This window comes from Entelurus aequoreus, linkage group LG16 (assembly GCF_033978785.1).
Source record: "Entelurus aequoreus isolate RoL-2023_Sb linkage group LG16, RoL_Eaeq_v1.1, whole genome shotgun sequence".
Classification (NCBI taxonomy): Eukaryota; Metazoa; Chordata; class Actinopteri; order Syngnathiformes; family Syngnathidae; genus Entelurus; species Entelurus aequoreus.
This window is the reverse complement of record NC_084746.1, coordinates 6,883,133-6,902,589: the sequence shown is the minus strand read 5'-3', so window position 1 is coordinate 6,902,589 and position 19,457 is coordinate 6,883,133. Positions and strand designations below refer to the sequence as shown.

Below are 19,457 nucleotides of genomic sequence, written 5' to 3'. Positions count from 1 at the left end.
GGACTGGACTCTCACTATTATGTTAGATCAACTATGGACTGGACTCTCACTATTATGTTAGATCCACTATGGACTGGACTCCCACAATATTATGTTAGATCCACTATGGACTAGACTCTCACTATTATGTTAGATCCACTATGGACTGGACTCTCACACTATTATGTTAGATCCACTATGGACTGGACTCTCACACTATTATGTTAAATCCACTATGGACTGGACTCTCACACTATTATGTTAGATCAACTATGGACTGGACTCTCACAATATTATGTTAGATCCACTATGGACTGGACTCTCACACTATTATGTTAGATCCACTATGGACTGGACTCTCTCACTATTATGTTAGATCCACTATGGACTGGACTCTCACAATATTATGTTAGATCCACTATGGACTGGACTCTCACTATTATGTTAGATCCACTATGGACTGGACTCTCACTATTATGTTAGATCCACTATGGACTGGACTCTCACTATTATGTTAGATCCACTATGGACTGGACTCTCACTATTATGTTAGATCCACTATGGACTGGACTCCCACAATATTATGTTAGATCCACTATGGACTGGACTCTCACAATATTATGCTAGATCCACCAGAATCAATTTATTATTTTTACTGGGTTTTTTAAAATGTACCCTAGAATTCACTGACAATTTTTTAGAAAGCGGCCTATAAATAAAATGTAAATGTTGATAAATAAGAATGATATAAAAATAATAAAAATACTGTGTGTTATTATTACTGTGTTATTGTTAATACTATTCTTATAATATAATGTATTATTTATATAATTAGTAGGTTAATAAAGATTTTAAATAATGCCAAAAAAAATAGTAGTTCATCAAGTCCTGTTTTGTCGGCTTAAATAATGATGTTGCAACAGCAGTAATAGTGGACATAGAGGAATATACTTATACTTACTCCATTAGGTCTTCCAGGTGGTTGTAAATGTCCTCATCTTTTAGGATTATTTCTGTGGGAAAAGGCCTGCAAAGACGTACAAGGCTTCATGTTAAAAGTGCAAGGTTATCAAAGGTTCAAGCCACACATGGTGCATTGATGATGACCTGGACTTACTTGAATCCTCCTTGCAGTGCCATTGCTGTGTTGGAGAGCTTGGAGAGCGTGTCCATGACCTGGTGAAAGAGCTTCAGTCGTTAAGGCCATTCCCTGACATCCTAGAGATAATAATACAGTCTAAGATAGTAGTAAATAGTAATAATGTCACACGCTGTACTTAAAAAACAAAACCACAATTAAAAAAATTGCAGTTCATTACAAAAACGTATATATATATACACATATATATATATATACACATACACATACATCACACATATATACATAGATATACATTACATATATATACACATATACATATATTATACATATATAATATACATATATACATACAAATATATATACACGTATATATACATATACACATATATACACACACATATATACACACACACACATATACATATACACATACATATATACACACACATATATACACATACATATATACACATCTATACACACACATATATACACATACATATGTACACACACATAAACATACATATACACATACATATATACACACACACATATATACATATATACACACACATATATATATATACATATATACACACACATATATATACACACATATATACACACACATATATATACATATATATATACATACATACATATATACATACATATGTATGCATATATATACATATATACATATATATATATATATATATATATATATATATATATATATTACACGTATATATACATATACACATATATACACACACATATATACCACACACACATATACATATACACATACATATATACACACACATATATACACTTACATATATACACGTACATATATAACACATACATATATACACATATATACACACACATATATACACCTACATATGTACACACACATAAACATACATATACACATACATATATACACACACACATATATATACATATATACACACATATATATATACATATATACACACACATATATATACACACATATATACACACACATATATATACATATATATATACATACATACATACATATATACATACATATGTATGCATATATATACATATATATACATATATATATACATACATACATTGTATATATATGTATATATATATATATATGTATATATATATATATATATATATATATATATATATATATATATATATATATATATATATATATATATATATATATATTATACATACATTGATTATCGGTATATATACTGTAATTCATAGTTTAAAAAATTGTTGAATGAATTATTCACAATATTATCACTACCATCTCTTGTCCCATGCTGCCTGATGATAAGGTGAGGCGTGTGGTGTCCACTTTGACATGTTATCAAATATGCTTGCTTCCTTGGCCTATAAACTGTAACGTGGACGAGGAGGCATGATGACAAGCGGATTGTTCTTCTGAGATGCCACAGGAACTCCGGAGACAGTGTGCAGGTAAGAGAATGATTCAATGTTTATCAGGCAGGAACCAAACAAACAAACACAAGGAGAGCGTGGGCCTAGCACAAGGAAAAGCTAACGGAATATCTAAACCACGGACACGCATAAGGCAAAGCTTAGCTCAAGGAACACAAGGGACTAACGTAACAGCTGCGTAAAGCAAGCGAAAGCACCAGACTGAGTGAGGGGAAACACAGGACTAAATAGCTCTCCGATTTGTGTCCGGCAGCAGGTGAGCGTCCCGAACACTAATCAGAGGCAGGTGAATACAATCAGCACCCATGACAACCAAGAAACACAAAACAGGGGTGCTAAAAACAGAACTTAGACCACAAGTGAATCAAAAACCCCTAAAAAACTATCATCCGGGCAACGGATCATAACAGTACCCCCCTCCTAAGGAACAAACAAAAACACAAGGAACAAGTTCAAGAGTCACGGGAGGGCGGAGGGGGGACTTGGTGGAGGGTCGCCAAGCCAAGTGTCCCCGAATCCACCGAGGACGAGTCAGGTGGCGGCGGCGAGTGGAACGCCGCTGCAGCAGGCGGGGTGGGACAACCACTAAACGGCCACATCCGCCGAGAAACTTTTTGATCAATTTCTCGATATAATTCCAGGGACAAAATGTACTGTATATACTAAAATTCAATTTGACTTACTTAGCAAAACTTCAGTGGCCATATTTACATACAGTATTTAGCATCGAGGCATTGTTTATATTAGCAGTGGATGAACAGTTGGCTGGCTACAACAGACACCCACAGATAGAGTTGCTGACTGTCCATTAAAACGGGATCAAGGAACACAAGGGACTAACGTAACAGTTGCGTAAAGCAAGCGAAAGCACCAGACTGAGTGAGGGGAAAACCAGGACTAAATAGCTCTCCGATTAGTGTCCGGCAGCAGGTGAGCGTCCCGAACACTAATCAGAGGCAGGTGAATACAATCAGCACCCATGACAACCAAGAAACACAAAACAGGGGTGCTGAAACAGAACTTAAACCACAAGTGAATCAAAACCCCTAAAAAACTATGATCCGGGCAACGGATCAAAGCAGTACCCCCCTCCTAAGGAACAAACAAAAACACAAGGAACAAGTTCAAGAGTCAATGGAGGGCGGAGGGGGGACTTGGTGGAGGGTCGCCAGGCCAAGTGTCCCCGAATCCACCGAGGACGAGTCAGGTGGCGGCGGCGAGTGGAACGCCGCTGCAGCAGGCGGGGTGGACAACCACTAAACGGCCACATCCGCCGAGAAACTTTTTGATCAATTTCTCGATATAATTCCAGGACAAAATGTACTGTATATACTAAAATTCAATTTGACTTACTTAGCAAAACTTCAGTGGCCATATTTACATACAGTATTTAGCATCGAGGCATTGTTTATATTAGCAGTGGATGAGCAGTTGGCTGGCTACAACAGACACCCACAGATAGGGTTGCTGACTGTCCATTAAAACGGGATCAAGGAACACAAGGGACTAACGTAACAGTTGCGTAAAGCAAGCGAAAGCACCAGACTGAGTGAGGGGAAAACCAGGACTAAATAGCTCTCCGATTAGTGTCCGGCAGCAGGTGAGCGTCCCGAACACTAATCAGAGGCAGGTGAATACAATCAGCACCCATGACAACCAAGAAACACAAAACAGGGGTGCTGAAACAGAACTTAATAAAGGGAAACTTCGGTTTTTTTCAACCTGGGCCCTGTTTTCATAATTTTTTCTGTATATGTGAGTGCTGGATAAAACATTTTTTGAGGTCGCGCCAGTATTGAGCAGGGCAGGCAGCCTCCAGCCCAGCTAACGCTCGTACACAGGGCAACTGGCTCTCGTCAAAATTCGGCCTATAAACATGCATTTTTTTCACACTGACAGGCTCAGATAGTTACAATGAGTGTCCGACAACATACTAGAAAGGAGAAATTAACGTATGTCTCTACCTTTAGCTGGAGATCGCTGTTTGTTGTGAGCTGTGTCCAAATCTCACCACGCTACAAATCTCGTTCCGAAATCTCGCGATAACTCGCGACAAAACACCGGTGGAAAAACAGTTACCTGACTGAGGTGAAGAGAGATGACTGACAAACAAACAAACTTTTCTATAAAACTAAAATAACAGTCTTCGGTAATCCAACAGAAAATCACTTCGGTCGTCTCTCTTCACCTCAGTCAGGTAACTGTTTTTCCACCGGTGTTTTGTCGCGAGTTATCGCGAGATTTCGGAACGAGATTTGTAGCGTGGTGAGATTTGGACACAGCTCACAACAAACAGCGATCTCCAGCTAAAGGTAGAGACATACGTTAATTTCTCCTTTCTAGTATGTTGTCGGACACTCATTGTAACTATCTGAGCCTGTCAGTGTGAAAAAAATGCATGTTTATAGGCCGAATTTTGACGAGAGCCAGTTGCCCTGTGTACGAGCGTTAGCTGGGCTGGAGGCTGCCTGCCCTGCTCAATACTGGCGCGACCTCAAAAAATGTTTTATCCAGCACTCACATATACAGAAAAAATTATGAAAACAGGGCCCAGGTTGAAAAAAACCGAAGTTTCCCTTTAAACCACAAGTGAATCAAAACCCCTAAAAAACTATGATCCGGGCAACGGATCAAAGCAGTACCCCCCTCTTAAGGAACAAACAAAAACACAAGGAACAAGTTCAAGAGTCAATGGAGGGCGGAGGGGGGACTTGGTGGAGGGTCGCCAGGCCAAGTGTCCCCGAATCCACCGAGGACGAGTCAGGTGGCGGCGGCGAGTGGAACGCCGCTGCAGCAGGCGGGGTGGACAACCACTAAACGGCCACATCCGCCGAGAAACTTTTTGATCAATTTCTCGATATAATTCCAGGACAAAATGTACTGTATATACTAAAATTCAATTTGACTTACTTAGCAAAACTTCAGTGGCCATATTTACATACAGTATTTAGCATCGAGGCATTGTTTATATTAGCAGTGGATGAGCAGTTGGCTGGCTACAACAGACACCCACAGATAGGGTTGCTGACCGTCCATTAAAACGGGATCAAACCCTTGGAGAGGCGGTGCAGGCAGTCCGACAGCGAGGCAGGGCACACCGGAGCCCGCTCTAAGATGGCGGCGAAGAGGCGGGGACGGCGAGCAAGCAGCGCGCCGGGACCGACACCGCAATTATTATCAGGTGCGTGGATTGCCCAGCTGGGCACAAATAAGTAATCCTCTCGAACTGTGTAAAAGGGCGACAGCCGTAAATGTCGGAGAGAGAAATCAGAGCCAACGAGAAGCGGATGCTGAGCGAGAGCGACAAAGAGCCTTAGGAAGAAGACGACGCACGAAGCTGAAAAACCCGGGGCGGAAGAGCGAGCAGCGGATGCAAGGCTGGAAAGTAACTCGTAAGAGACTTTGTTATTGAAAAATAAAAGAAGTCTAAACCTGCTCGCCAGAATGTCCTTCCTTAGTGGTCCCTGGAACCCGCACGACAGCAAGCGACTGTCACAATCCCATATTCAGAAACAAAAGTCCGCGTCCTGTATTGAGCGGTCAAGGGACAAACTTTTTCCCATATTTTTATTACTGTGAGAGTTAAAAAATTGTCCATAACACATCAATGGAGTCCGTTGAATGACAAAAACAAGTTTATCCCCAGGCTAAACCGATCCATGCAGGCGTGTCTGATTGTTCCCCAATCAAACTCTTCCAGATACTGGATATTTTTTAGAGGGAGTTCTTAGACAAACTAGGTTACTCCCCATTACCTGCATTGTTAGCCGCCTCTTGTTATTATTTTTTTACTATTCAAAACGCACAGAAAAGGGAAAGACGTGTGCTCTTGTCTCACATAAGGTTTGTTGATGGTGGGTAAGATTCCAAAAAAAGTGTAGTTTTCCTTTAAAAGGTGAATTAAAGTTGGGGTGGGGACAGAGCCAGCAACCTGAGGGTTCCTGGTTCAACCCCCAGCTTCTACCGACCTCGTCACGTCCGTTGTGTCCTTGAGCAAGACACTTCACCCTTGCTCCTGATGAGGTCGTGGTTAGGGCCTTGCACGGCAGCCCCCGCCATCGGTGTGTGAATGTGTGTGTGAATGGGTGAATGTGGAAATAGTGTCAAAGCGCTTTGAGTACCTTGAAGGTAGAAAAGCGCTATACAAGTATAACCCATTTACCATAAAGTTTAAACATCTTTAACAAACAAGAACAGTTTATTCCAGTCAAGTTTTGTGGATAGTACAACAAAACTTGTTGAGTAAAAATCCAGCCGACCAACAAGGTGTCCCTTACTTATTTTCCAAGGAGTTGGCAACCCTGTCCACAACAGACCAGCTGGAACATAATAAAGTCAAATATGTATACTACCCGCAGCTCTAGAGCCGCATGCGGCTCTTTAGCGCCGCCCTAGTGGCTCTCTGAAGCTTTTTCAAAAATGCATGAAAAATGGATAAAAGATGAGGGGAAAAATATATATTTTTTGTTTTAATTAGGTTTCTGTAGGAGGACAAACATGACACAAACCTCCCTAATTGTTATAAAGCACACTGTTTATATTAAACATGCTTCACTGATTCGAGTATTTGGCGAGCGCCGTTTTGTCCTACTAATTTTGGCGGTCCTTGAACTCACCTTTAGTTTGTTTACTTTCTCCGACTTTCTAGGACGTGTTTTATGCCGCTTCTTTTTCTGTCTCATTTTGTCCACCAAACTTTTAACGTTGTGCGTGAATACACAAAGGTGAGTTTTGTTGATGTTATTGACTTGTGTGGAGTGCTAATCAAACATATTTGGTCCCTGCATGACTGCAAGCTAATCGATGCTAACATGCTATTTAGGCTAGCTATATGTACATATTGCATCATTATGCCTCATTTGTAGCTATATTTGAGCTCATTTAGTTTCCTTTAAGTCATCTCAATTTAATGTATATCTCACGACACACTGTCTGTATGTAATATGGCTTCTAATTTGTTGTGGCTCCAGACAGATTTGTTTTTGTATTTTTGGTCCAATATGGCTTTTTCAACATTTTGGGATTTTGCCACGAACTACACGTATCTACAATCTATTTCAGTATGTCTCGTTTTGGTAGTGTTCTTGAAAGTTCCCTGAGCCGTGTCAGCACTGAGTTGACTTGTTGGTTAGTGAGGTGAGTTTGTTTACATGTATAACTTTCTCCGACTTTCTAGGACGTTATTTTATGCCACTTCTTTTTCTGTCTCATTTTGTCCACAAAACTTTTAACGTTGTGCGTGAATACACAAAGGTGAGTTTTGTTGATGTTATTGACTTGTGTGGAGTGCTAATCAAACATATTTGGTCACTGCATGACTGCAAGCTAATCGATGCTAACATGCTATTTAGGCTAGCTATATGTACATATTGCATCATTATGCCTCATTTGTAGCTATATTTGAGCTCATTTAGTTTCCTTTAAGTCATCTCAATTTAATGTATATCTCACGACACACTATCTGTATGTAATATGGCTTCTAATTTGTTGCGGCTCCAGACAGATTTGTTTTTGTATTTTTGGTCAAAATATGGCTCTTTCAACATTTTGGGATTTTGCCACGAACTACACGTATCTACAATCTATTTCAGTATGTCTCGTTTTGGTAGTGTTCTTGAAAGTTCCCTGAGCCGTGTCAGCACTGAGTTGACTTGTTGGTTAGTGAGGTGAGTTTGTTTACATGTATAACTTTCTCCGACTTTCTAGGACGTGTTTTATGCCACTTCTTTTTCTGTCTCATTTTGTCCACAAAACTTTTAACGTTGTGCGTGAATGCACAAAGGTGAGTTTTGTTGATGTTATTGACTTGTGTGGAGTGCTAATCAGACATATTTGGTCACTGCATGACTGCAAGCTAATCGATGCTAACATGCTATTTAGGCTAGCTATATGTACATATTGCATCATTATGCCTCATTTGTAGCTATATTTGAGGTCATTTAGTTTCCTTTAAGTCATCTCAATTTAATGTATATCTCACGACACACTATCTGTATGTAATATGGCTTCTAATTTGTTGCGGCTCCAGACAGATTTGTTTTTGTATTTTTGGTCCAATATGGCTCTTTCAACATTTTGGGTTGCCGACCCCTGGACTACACATAATCTGGTATTTTGCCACGAACTACACGTATCTACAATCTATTTCAGTATGTCTCGTTTTGGTAGTGTTCTTGAAAGTTCCCTGAGCCGTGTCAGCACTGAGTTGACTTGTTGGTTAGTGAGGTGAGTTTGTTTACATGTATAACTTTCTCCGACTTTCTAGGACGTGTTTTATGCCACTTCTTTTTCTGTCTCATTTTGTCCACAAAACTTTTAACGTTGTGCGTGAATACACAAAGGTGAGTTTTGTTGATGTTATTGACTTGTGTGGAGTGCTAATCAAACACATTTGGTCACTGCATGACTGCAAGCTAATCGATGCTAACATGCTATTTAGGCTAGCTATATGTACATATTGCATCATTATGCCTCATTTGTAGCTATATTTGAGCTCATTTAGTTTCCTTTAAGTCATCTCAATTTAATGTATATCTCACGACACACTATCTGTATGTAATATGGCTTCTAATTTGTTGCGGCTCCAGACAGATTTGTTTTTGTATTTTTGGTCCAATATGGCTCTTTCAACATTTTGGGTCGCCGACCCCTGGACTACACATAATCTGGTATTTTGCCACGAACTACACGTATCTACAATCTATTTCAGTATGTCTCGTTTTGGTAGTGTTCTTGAAAGTTCCCTGAGTTGACTTGTTGGTTAGTGAGGTGAGATCTACCAGGGTCGTCTGTGCTTCCTGTGTCAACACCACTGATGTTGCTCCTTGTCAACCAGGTGCACTCGCAGCTCGTCGTCTCTGCCGTGTGACACGTTAAAATTAGAGGATCAAATATGTCAAAGTTAAGTTAAAGTTAAAGTACCAATGATTGTCACACACACAGTAAGTGTGGTGAAATGTGTCCTCTGCATTTGACCCAACCCCTTGTTCACCCCCTGGGAGGTGAGGGGAGCAGTGAGCAGCAGCGGTGGCCGCGCCCGGGAATCCTTTTTGGCGATTTAACCCCCAATTCCAACCCTTGATGCTGAGTGCCAAGCAGGGAGGTAATGGCTCCCATTTGTATAGTCTTTGGTATGACTCGGCCGGGGTTTGAACTCACAACCTACCGATCTCAGGGTGGACACTCTAACCACATATATACATATACATATGTATACCTATTAGGGGTGTGGGAAAAAATCGATTCGAATTCGAATCGCGATTCTCACGTTGTGCGATTCAGAATCGATTCTCATTTTTAAAAAATCGATTTTTTTATTAATCAATCCAACAAAACAATACACAACAATACCATAACAATGCAATCCAATTCCAAAACCAAACCCGACCCAGCAACACTCAGAACTGCAATAAACAGAGCAATTGAGAGGAGACACAAACACGACACAGAACAAACCAAAAGTAGTGAAACAAAAATGAATATTATCAACAACAGTATCAATATTAGTTACAATTTCAACATAGCAGTGATTAAAAATCCCTCATTGACATTATCATTAGACATTTAGTTTATGAGATGCGATGCAAGTGTAAGCCACTGTGACACTATTGTTCATTTTTTTTATTTTTTTTTTTATTAATGTTTGTAATGATAATATCAATGAGGGGTTTTTAATCACTGCTATGTTGAAATTGTTACTAATATTGATACTGTTGTTGATAATATTCATTTTTGTCTCACTACTTTTAGATTGTTCCGTGTCATGTTTGTGTGTCCTCAATTGCTCTGTTTATTGCTATTCTGAATGTTGCTGGGTCGGGTTTTGTTTTGAAATTGTATTGCATTATTATGGTATTGTTGTGTATTGTTTTCATAAAAATTTTTTAAAAAAAGTTTTTTTTTTTTTTTATTTAAAAAAAAAAAATTGTTTTGGAATCGAGAATCGTGTTGAATTGAAAAAAAAAAAAATCGATTCTGAATCGAATCGTGACCCCAAGAATCGATTTTGAATCGAATCGTATGTATATATACCTATATATACATACATACATACCAATATTTACACATACATACATACATATATACATATATATATATATATATGTATATATATATATATATATATATATATATATATATATATATATATATATATATATATATATATATATATATATATATATATATATATATATATATATATATATATATATATGTATGAGCTCAAATATACCTTCAAACGAGGCATAATGATGCAATATGTACATACAGCTAGCCTAAATAGTATGTTGGCTTCGATTAGCTTGCAGTCATGCACTGATCAAATATGCCTGATAAGCACTCCAACAAGTCAATGACATCAACAAAGCCCACCTCTGTGCCTTCACGCACAGCATACAATGTTTGGTGGACAAACTGAGACAAAGGCGAGGTGGCATAAAACACGTCTTTCTGTGGCAGCATCGGAGAAGGTCGGGCATGTAAACAAACCACGCTGAGTTCAAGGACCGGCAAAATTAGTACGACAAAACGGCGCTGGCCAAATACTCTCATCAGTGAAACATGTTTAACATACCGTATTTTTCGGACTATAAGTCGCAGTTTAGGTCTACTACACTACTTATACTCAGGAGCGACTTATGTGTGAAATTACCGTAAAATATCAAATAATATTATTTAGCTCATTCACGTAAGAGAGTAGTAGTCGTAGTAGTAGTAGTTTTATGTTAGAATAAAGTAGGTTATGTTGTTGTGTTAGTCAGAGGTCTTTATCCTGTACTGATGCAGTGGACTAAATCTACAAGAGGACCAGTTGGCACACGCGATGTGAAGTGGATCAGCCTGAATGACATTTATGACATGTTCCTTCTGTAAATATCACTTCTGCTCAGTGGCCGACAAGCCCGGCTGGAGTTCACCCAAAATGAACCCACACAAGAATGCCAGAAGAAGCTTGTTGCGCCTGTGAACACGACTCAGATTATAGGAACATATCTGCGGGCAGAACCTCCCTATGGGATTATCAGATTAGACTGCAAGCTTCTTTGGACCTCGGAAAGAAAATAGTTTGTTTGAAGGCGACTGCACGCACACAAATTTAAACTGGACCGCCGTCCATCTTCTGAAATGGACCAGATGAGGAGACTAACACATTTCCTCTAAATCGCCGTTACCTTTCCAAAGTCCCGCATGTCAAACAGGTCGAAGGCCTCGAACAGGTCGCTCTTCTTCATGCCGAACTCGTTGCAGCAACACGTCAAGAAGGTGCGAATGTTCTTCAAGCACAGGAACTGCAATTAATAACAATAATGACTTGAAATTATCCACAGTAATAACACACTGCAAAAACTGAAATCTAAGTAAGATGAAATATCTCAAATAAGGGTGATATTTGCTTATTTTCTGTCTGATAAGATAATTCTTTTCACTAAGCAGATTTTATGTTAGAGTGTTTTACTTGTTTTAAGTGTTTTGGTCCTAAATGATCTCAGTAAGATATTACAGCTTGTTGCTGAGATTTGATGACCTATATTGAGTAAAACATGCTTGAAACTAGAATATCAACTGTTGCAAAGCTGTGTCATCAACACTCACAAGTATAAAACTACTTTTTTTAAGTAAGAATTTCTTATTTCAAGCATGAAAAATAAAAATCATGACTTTGACACAATTGTGTCTCATAATTACAACAGATGACAGCCAAATGGACTTTGCTGTTTTATTTTCAATGAAACAATAGAAAACACGTACTCATATAGTAGTACAGTTGGCACAGTACAGTAAACTGACAGTTAATATTTAAACATTTGACATGTGACATTTCTAACAATTTTGAACGGAAATAGTTCATGCACATTCAGGTAAATTCTTCAAAATTACAATAAAAAAATTTTTGGCCGGGCTGTATATATATATATATATATATATATATATATATATATATATATATATATATATATATATATATATATATATATATATATATATATACAGCCCGGCCAAAATTTTTTTTATTGTAATTTTGAAGAATTTACCTGGGCTGTATATATATATATATATATATATATATATATATATATATATATATATATATATATATATATATATATATATATATATATATACAGCCCGGCCAAAAAAATTTTTATTGTAATTTTGAAGAATTTACCTGAATGTGCATGAACTATTTCCGTTCAAAATTGTTAGAAATGTCACATGTCAAATGTATATATATACATATATATATATATATATATATATATATATATATATATATATATATATATACATATATATATATATATATATATACATATATATATATATACATACATACATATATATATATATATATACATACATATATATATATATATATATATATATATATATATATATATATATATATATATATATATATATATATATATATATATATATATATATATATATATATATATATATATATATATATATGTATATATATATATATATATATATACACTCCCGTTCAAAAGTTTGGGGTCACCCAAACAATTTTGTGGAATAGCCTTCATTTCTAAGAACAAGAATAGACTGTCGAGTTTCAGATGAAAGTTCTCTTTTTCTGGCCATTTTGAGCGTTTAATTGACCCCACAAATGTGATGCTCCAGAAACTCAATCTGCTCAAAGGAAGGTCAGTTTTGTAGCTTCTGTAACGAGCTAAACTGTTTTCAGATGTGTGAACATGATTGCACAAGGGTTTTCTAATCATCAATTAGCCTTCTGAGCCAATGAGCAAACACATTGTACCATTAGAACACTGGAGTGATAGTTGCTGGAAATGGGCCTCTATACACCTATGTAGGTATTGCACCAAAAACCAGACATTTGCAGCTAGAATAGTCATTTACCACATTAGCAATGTATAGAGTGTATTTCTTTAAAGTTAAGACTAGTTTAAAGTTATCTTCATTGAAAAGTACAGTGCTTTTCCTTCAAAAACAAGGACATTTCAATGTGACCCCAAACTTTTGAACGGTAGTATATATATATATATATATATATATATATATATATATATATATATATATATATATATATATATATATATATATATATATATATATATATATATATATATATATATATATATTCCTCACGCACTAATTGACTGAAACAGCACGCACTTGGCGCGATGATGTCATGTTATCTAAGGCTGCAGCTAACGATTATTTTTCTATCGATTAATCTATAGATTATTTTTTCGATTAATCGGTTAATCTATAGATTATTTTTTCGATTCATCTATAGATTATTTTTCCTTTTACCGATTATTTTTTTTATTCAAAATGAAGATGAAAAAATAAATGTAGGCCAGTTTTTTCAAAAGGCATTGCTTTTATTTACAAAAAAAAAAAAGTATGTCCACTCAGTCAACATTGACAACAACATGACAAAATATTCTGTAACAATGTAAACATTTAAAACTTTTAACATTTAACAAAATTAAAAGTAGCTTATTTGCTTTTTAATGTGCAAATATAAAAGTAAACATCCAGTGCAAATCGTAATATTCTGCAATAGTATAAGCATTTCAAAAGTAAAAGTATTGCTTATTTTGCTTTAAAATGTGCAAAAATAAAGATAAACATCCAATACAAAAAAGAGCCAATCTAAATATTCTGGAGCACTGTAAACATTAAGTATTGCTTTTAAAATGTGCAAAATAAACATCCAGTCCAACACAGTACACAATAACCAATTCTACTCATTCCAGTGAGTGACTAACAGTTGTAATGAAGAAAGGTTAGCATGTCTACATGCTCTGGTTCTTTTCTTGTTTACAATATTCCCAGCAGCTGAAAATAAGCGCTCAGAAGGGGTCGATGTGGCTGGAACTGAGAGCTAATTACCGGTAGCCTTCACCTCAAGCCAGGACTGCGAGTGAGCTGAGCTCCAGTTTATATTCCTAGAAGGTCAACGGGCTCATAGTAGGGATGTGCGTATCGATCCTGTGGTATCGATATATCGATACTCACACGCTACTCATTTGGCATCACTTTTCTGAAAAAAGTATCGATATAAACCAAAAAACGGCGTGTGGGGGGTGCAAGCATCACTTTCAGATGTTTTTGATGACTTACTTAACTTCCTATGTGCTGGGACAGCCCTGTACCTGGCAGAGTACAGAGCTGGCCCAGTCACGTGACAGGAGACAGCGAATGAGCGTCGTCATCGTGCAACACACACACACAGCCAGCCGACAGAGATGCAGCCAGGCATATCCAGTGTTGTCCAATTGTTGACTTAAAACAGGCATTGTTTTTTTGTTTTTTTAGTAATGTTTACTGAATATTTTTGTTTAAATGATTATCCTAAATTCAAATAATTTCCACACAGGGGAATTTACTGTTAGTTGAAAATTGCTTGAGTATTTAAAACAAGATAAGAAAGGGATAACATTTGGAGATTCTTCATCTTTGCATTAGTTTTATTTTTTTCCAAGAAAATCTTGAAATATATGATTGAATGTGATTTTGGTTTTAATCTGTAACATCATTTCTTACATTTCGAAAACATTAACCTATTTCATATTTCATTAATTGCTAATTATATCACAAACTTTAAAAAATAACTGCAGCTTCTTGCGATTCGGATTTGACAGTTAATTGGAAAGCCCTAATATCGAATTATTATTATATATAATTATTATTATATATAATATTTAATTTATTTTTCATATTTGTTATTTATTTTAATTTTACTTTTATTATATATTGACCATAATAAATGTGGTATAAATGGTCTGTATTTGTCTTGTGATTTGTCTTAAATAATAACAATAGTAATAATATTTTTGACTGACAAAAATTGCCAATAAGAAATTAATGGTATCGGTATCGATGAAAAGGCAAGATAAAGTATCGGTATCGTATCGAATCCTAAAAGTGTGGTATCGCCCATCCCTAGCTCATAGTGATGTTACTAGTAGTTGACTGGGAGGTGTTTATTATCATTTGGGGAGAGTCCGCTGCCTGATGCTCACCTGCTAAACACCTATCTGCTCCACGCTGAAGCGCTGACTACATGCGCTCTGAATACACACTGCTGATTGGCTGGTAACGTTTTGAATACGCACTGCTGATTGGCTGATAACGCTTTGTATAACGCTTTGTGTGTACCAATCAGATGTTTGTGTGGGTGGGACAATGCTGCGTGCTGAGACAGAGGCAGCCGCAGAAGGAGCGAAGCAGCTTGTTAAGACTTTAGCAGCTAAAGTTAGCTTTAGCTTAGAAACTCGTTCGGTACACCCCGTACCGAACCAAAAGCCCCGTACCGAAACGGTTCAATACAAAACACGTACCGTTACACCCCTAGCAGATACAAATGACACATTCATGTTTTTGTGTAATGATGACAACGTATACTCGCGCGGACGATTGACTAGTTGATGGTTTTCTTTTCAAATGCTCGTTCATAGCCGTTGTGCTGCCTATGCTATGATAGGCCATTTACGCTCGACACAGTGTGCATACAACAACATTATTAGGCCGTGTATTGAAATACTCCCACACTTTTGACCACTTTTGGCGTGATTTTTTCCCCCTCGCTCGCACAGTCTGCTTTGCGCTCCGCCATGACGGTAGTGTGACGTAAATATGCGACGCGTCGACGCACAAAGACGGCGTCGACGTATTTACGTAACCGATGACGTCGACTACGTCGACGCGTCGTTTCAGCCTTAATGTTATCCATGGAAAAATGCATTTTTAGACCATATAATTTGCCTGAGCGGCTAGGAGACCCCGAGAGTAACAAGCGGTTGCCTTGTTGCCTTTCCATTAAGAACAATAAACTAGTACAAGTTTGCTGGTTTCAAGAAATGTAATGCCGAGCGCATATCATTATGTCAAGAAAATGGCACTAGCATGTACTTAATTTAAGAATATTTTTCAACATATTGAGCAAAAAGGTCTCTTTTTTTTTTCTACCCAGACAAGTGCACTTGTTATTAGTGAGAATATACTTATTTTAAGCTATTTTGGGGTTCATTGAGGTTAGCTAATTTTACTTGTTTTGGAAAGTCTTGACAAGCCAAATTTTCTTGTTCTATTGGCAGATAATTTTGCTCAGTTCAAATAAAATACCCCTTTTTTCTTGTTTTTGAACACTGACTTTTTGCAGTGCATATATACATACTCAAATTTACAGATCACGTCAAAACTCAGCAGGAAGAAGCTCAACGTCTTCCCAGAATACTAACAAACTGTAAAAATGAAAGTTTTTCAGTGTTCTTCACCGTCCGAATCTGTGTCTCCAGAAAGTAGTCTGATCCAGACGTGTTGGTAAAGGTCAAAACCATGCAGAGTGTAGTAAATACAAGCAGAGTGTGATGGTAAGCAGCACTTCAGCCGGATTCTTGAGGAGCAATTAGCCTCCTCCTATCATATTGGTTCATCATGGCGGCGCCTGTAATTATCAGCCCGATCAACTCCTAACATCTCCTGCGTCTGCAGGGGAAATTCATGTTTGACAAAATGAAGGATAACTTGTTTCATTAAGGCTTGCTACGGGACATTAAACACACGTAAATACCTTTTTTTTTGTAATATTCAATAAAACAAGGCAGAGGTTTTAATTAAGTAAATGAACAAGTATATTAATAATTCATTTTCTACCACTTGTCCTTAATAATGTTGACAAAATAATAGAATGTAAAATGACACAATATATTACTGCATATGTCAGCAGCTAAATTAGGAGCCTTTGTTTGTTTACTTACTACTAAAAGACAAGTTGTCTTGTATGTTCACTATTTTATTTAAGGTTTTAACTCCAATAACAAACATATGTTTAATGTACCCTAAGATTTTTTGTTCAAATAAAGCCAATAATGCTATTTTTTTGTGGTGCCCGTTATTTAGAAAAGTACCGAAAAGCATCGAAATAATTTTAGTACCGGTACCAAAATATTGTTATCGTTACAACTAGGGATGTCTGATAATATCGATAAATGTTTTAAAATGTAATATCGGAAATTATCGGTATCGGTTTCAAAATTATCGGTTTTAAAAGGTAAAATGTATGACTTTTTAAAAACGCGGACGTAGGAAGAAGTACAGATCGCCAATAAACCTTAAAGGCACTGCCTTTGCGTGCCGGCCCAGTCACATAATATCAACGGCTTTCGATACACTCACAAGTGAATGCAATTCATACTTGGTCAACAGCCATACAGGTCACACTGAGGGTGGACGTATAAACAACTTTAACACTGTTACAAATATGCGCCACACTGTGAACCCACACCAAACAAGAACGACAAACACATTTCGGGAGAACATCAGCACCGTAACACAACATAAACACAACAGAACAAATACCCAGAACCCCTTGCAGCACTAACTCTTCCGGGACGCTACAATATACACCCCCCGTTACCCCCTATACCCCCCCCACCCCCCTCACCACCACCTCAACCTCCCCATGCTCTCTCAGGGAGAGCATGTCCCAAATTCCAAGCTGCTGTTTTGAGGCATGTTAAAAAAAAATAATGCACTTTGTGACTTCAATAATAAATATGGCAGTGCCATGTTGGCATTTTTTCCATAACTTGAGTTGATTTATTTTTGGAAAACCTTGTTACATTGTTTAATGCATCCAGCGGGGCATCGCAACAAAATTAGGCATAATAATGTGTTAATTCCACCACTGTATATATCGGTATCGGCTGATATCGGTATCGGTAATTAAGAGTTGGACAATATCGGAATATCGGCAAAAAAGCCATTATCGGACATCCCTACTAGAGATGTCCGATAATGGCTTTTTGCCGATATCCGATGTTCTGATATTGACCAAACCCTTAATTATCGATACCGATATCAACCGATACCGATATCAACCGATACCGATATATACAGTCGTGAAATTAACACGTTATTATGCCTGATTTGGACAACCAGGTATGGTGAAGATAAGGTCCTTTTTAAAAAAAATAAAATAAAAAATACAATAAGATAAATAAATTAAAAACATTTTCTTTTAAATTCCTTCCTCTTCTTTCCTGACAAATTAAATCAATGTTCAAGTAAATTAATTGTTTTTTATTGTAAAGAATAATAAATACATTTTAATTTAATTCTTCATTTTAGCTTCTGTTTTTTCGACGAAGAATATTTGTGAAATATTTCTTCAAACTTATTATGATTAAAATTCAAAACAATTATTCTGGCAAATCTAGAAAATCTGTAGAATCAAATTTAAATCTTATTTCAAAGTCTTTTGAATTTCTTTTAAAATTTTTGTTCTGGAAAATCTAGAAGAATTAATGATTTGTCTTTGTTAGAAATATAGCTTGGTCCAATTTGTTATATATTCTAACAAAGTGCAGATCGGATTTTAACCTATTTAAAACATGTCATCAAAATTCTAAAATTAATCTTAATCAGGAAAAATTACTAATGATGTTCCTTAAATTATTTTTTTTATTTTTTCAAAAAGATTCGAATTGGCTAATTTTTCTCTTCTTTTTTTCAGTTGAATTTTGAATTTTAAAGAGTCGAAGTTGAAGATAAACTATATTTCAAAATTCAATTGTCATTTTTTTTGTGTGTTTTCTCCTCTTTCAAACCGTTCAATTAAGTGTAAATATCATTAATTATTAATAATTACATAGAGTTAAAGGTAAATTGAGCAAATTGGCTATTTCTGGCAATTTATTTAAGTGTGTATCAAACTGGTAGCCCTTCGCATTAATCACTACCCAAGAAGTAGCTCTTGCTTTCAAAAAGGTTGGTGACCCCTGGTATAGAGCAATGATATGAAATTGTGTGATGTATTATTCTGTAAAGAAAGAAAGAAACGTCCATCTTTTCCACCGCCAGCGAACTGTACACAATACGTCGCACGTTG

The 19,457-nt window shown here is 36.6% G+C and overlaps 1 protein-coding gene across 2 annotated transcripts in view; it reads right to left on the bottom strand.

Annotated features, from left to right (window-relative positions):
• Positions 1–19,457, bottom strand: part of LOC133631550 (guanine nucleotide exchange factor VAV3-like) — a 147,367-nt gene that overhangs the window by 122,377 nt on the left and 5,533 nt on the right. For both annotated transcript variants that reach the window (XM_062023855.1, XM_062023856.1), the window contains exons 2-4: positions 11,734–11,850; positions 1,097–1,155; positions 941–1,006 (exon numbers count right to left, since the gene is read on the bottom strand). In XM_062023855.1, coding sequence (XP_061879839.1) covers positions 941–1,006; positions 1,097–1,155; positions 11,734–11,850 — 242 coding nt within the window. The remainder of the gene's footprint in view (positions 1–940; positions 1,007–1,096; positions 1,156–11,733; positions 11,851–19,457) is intronic.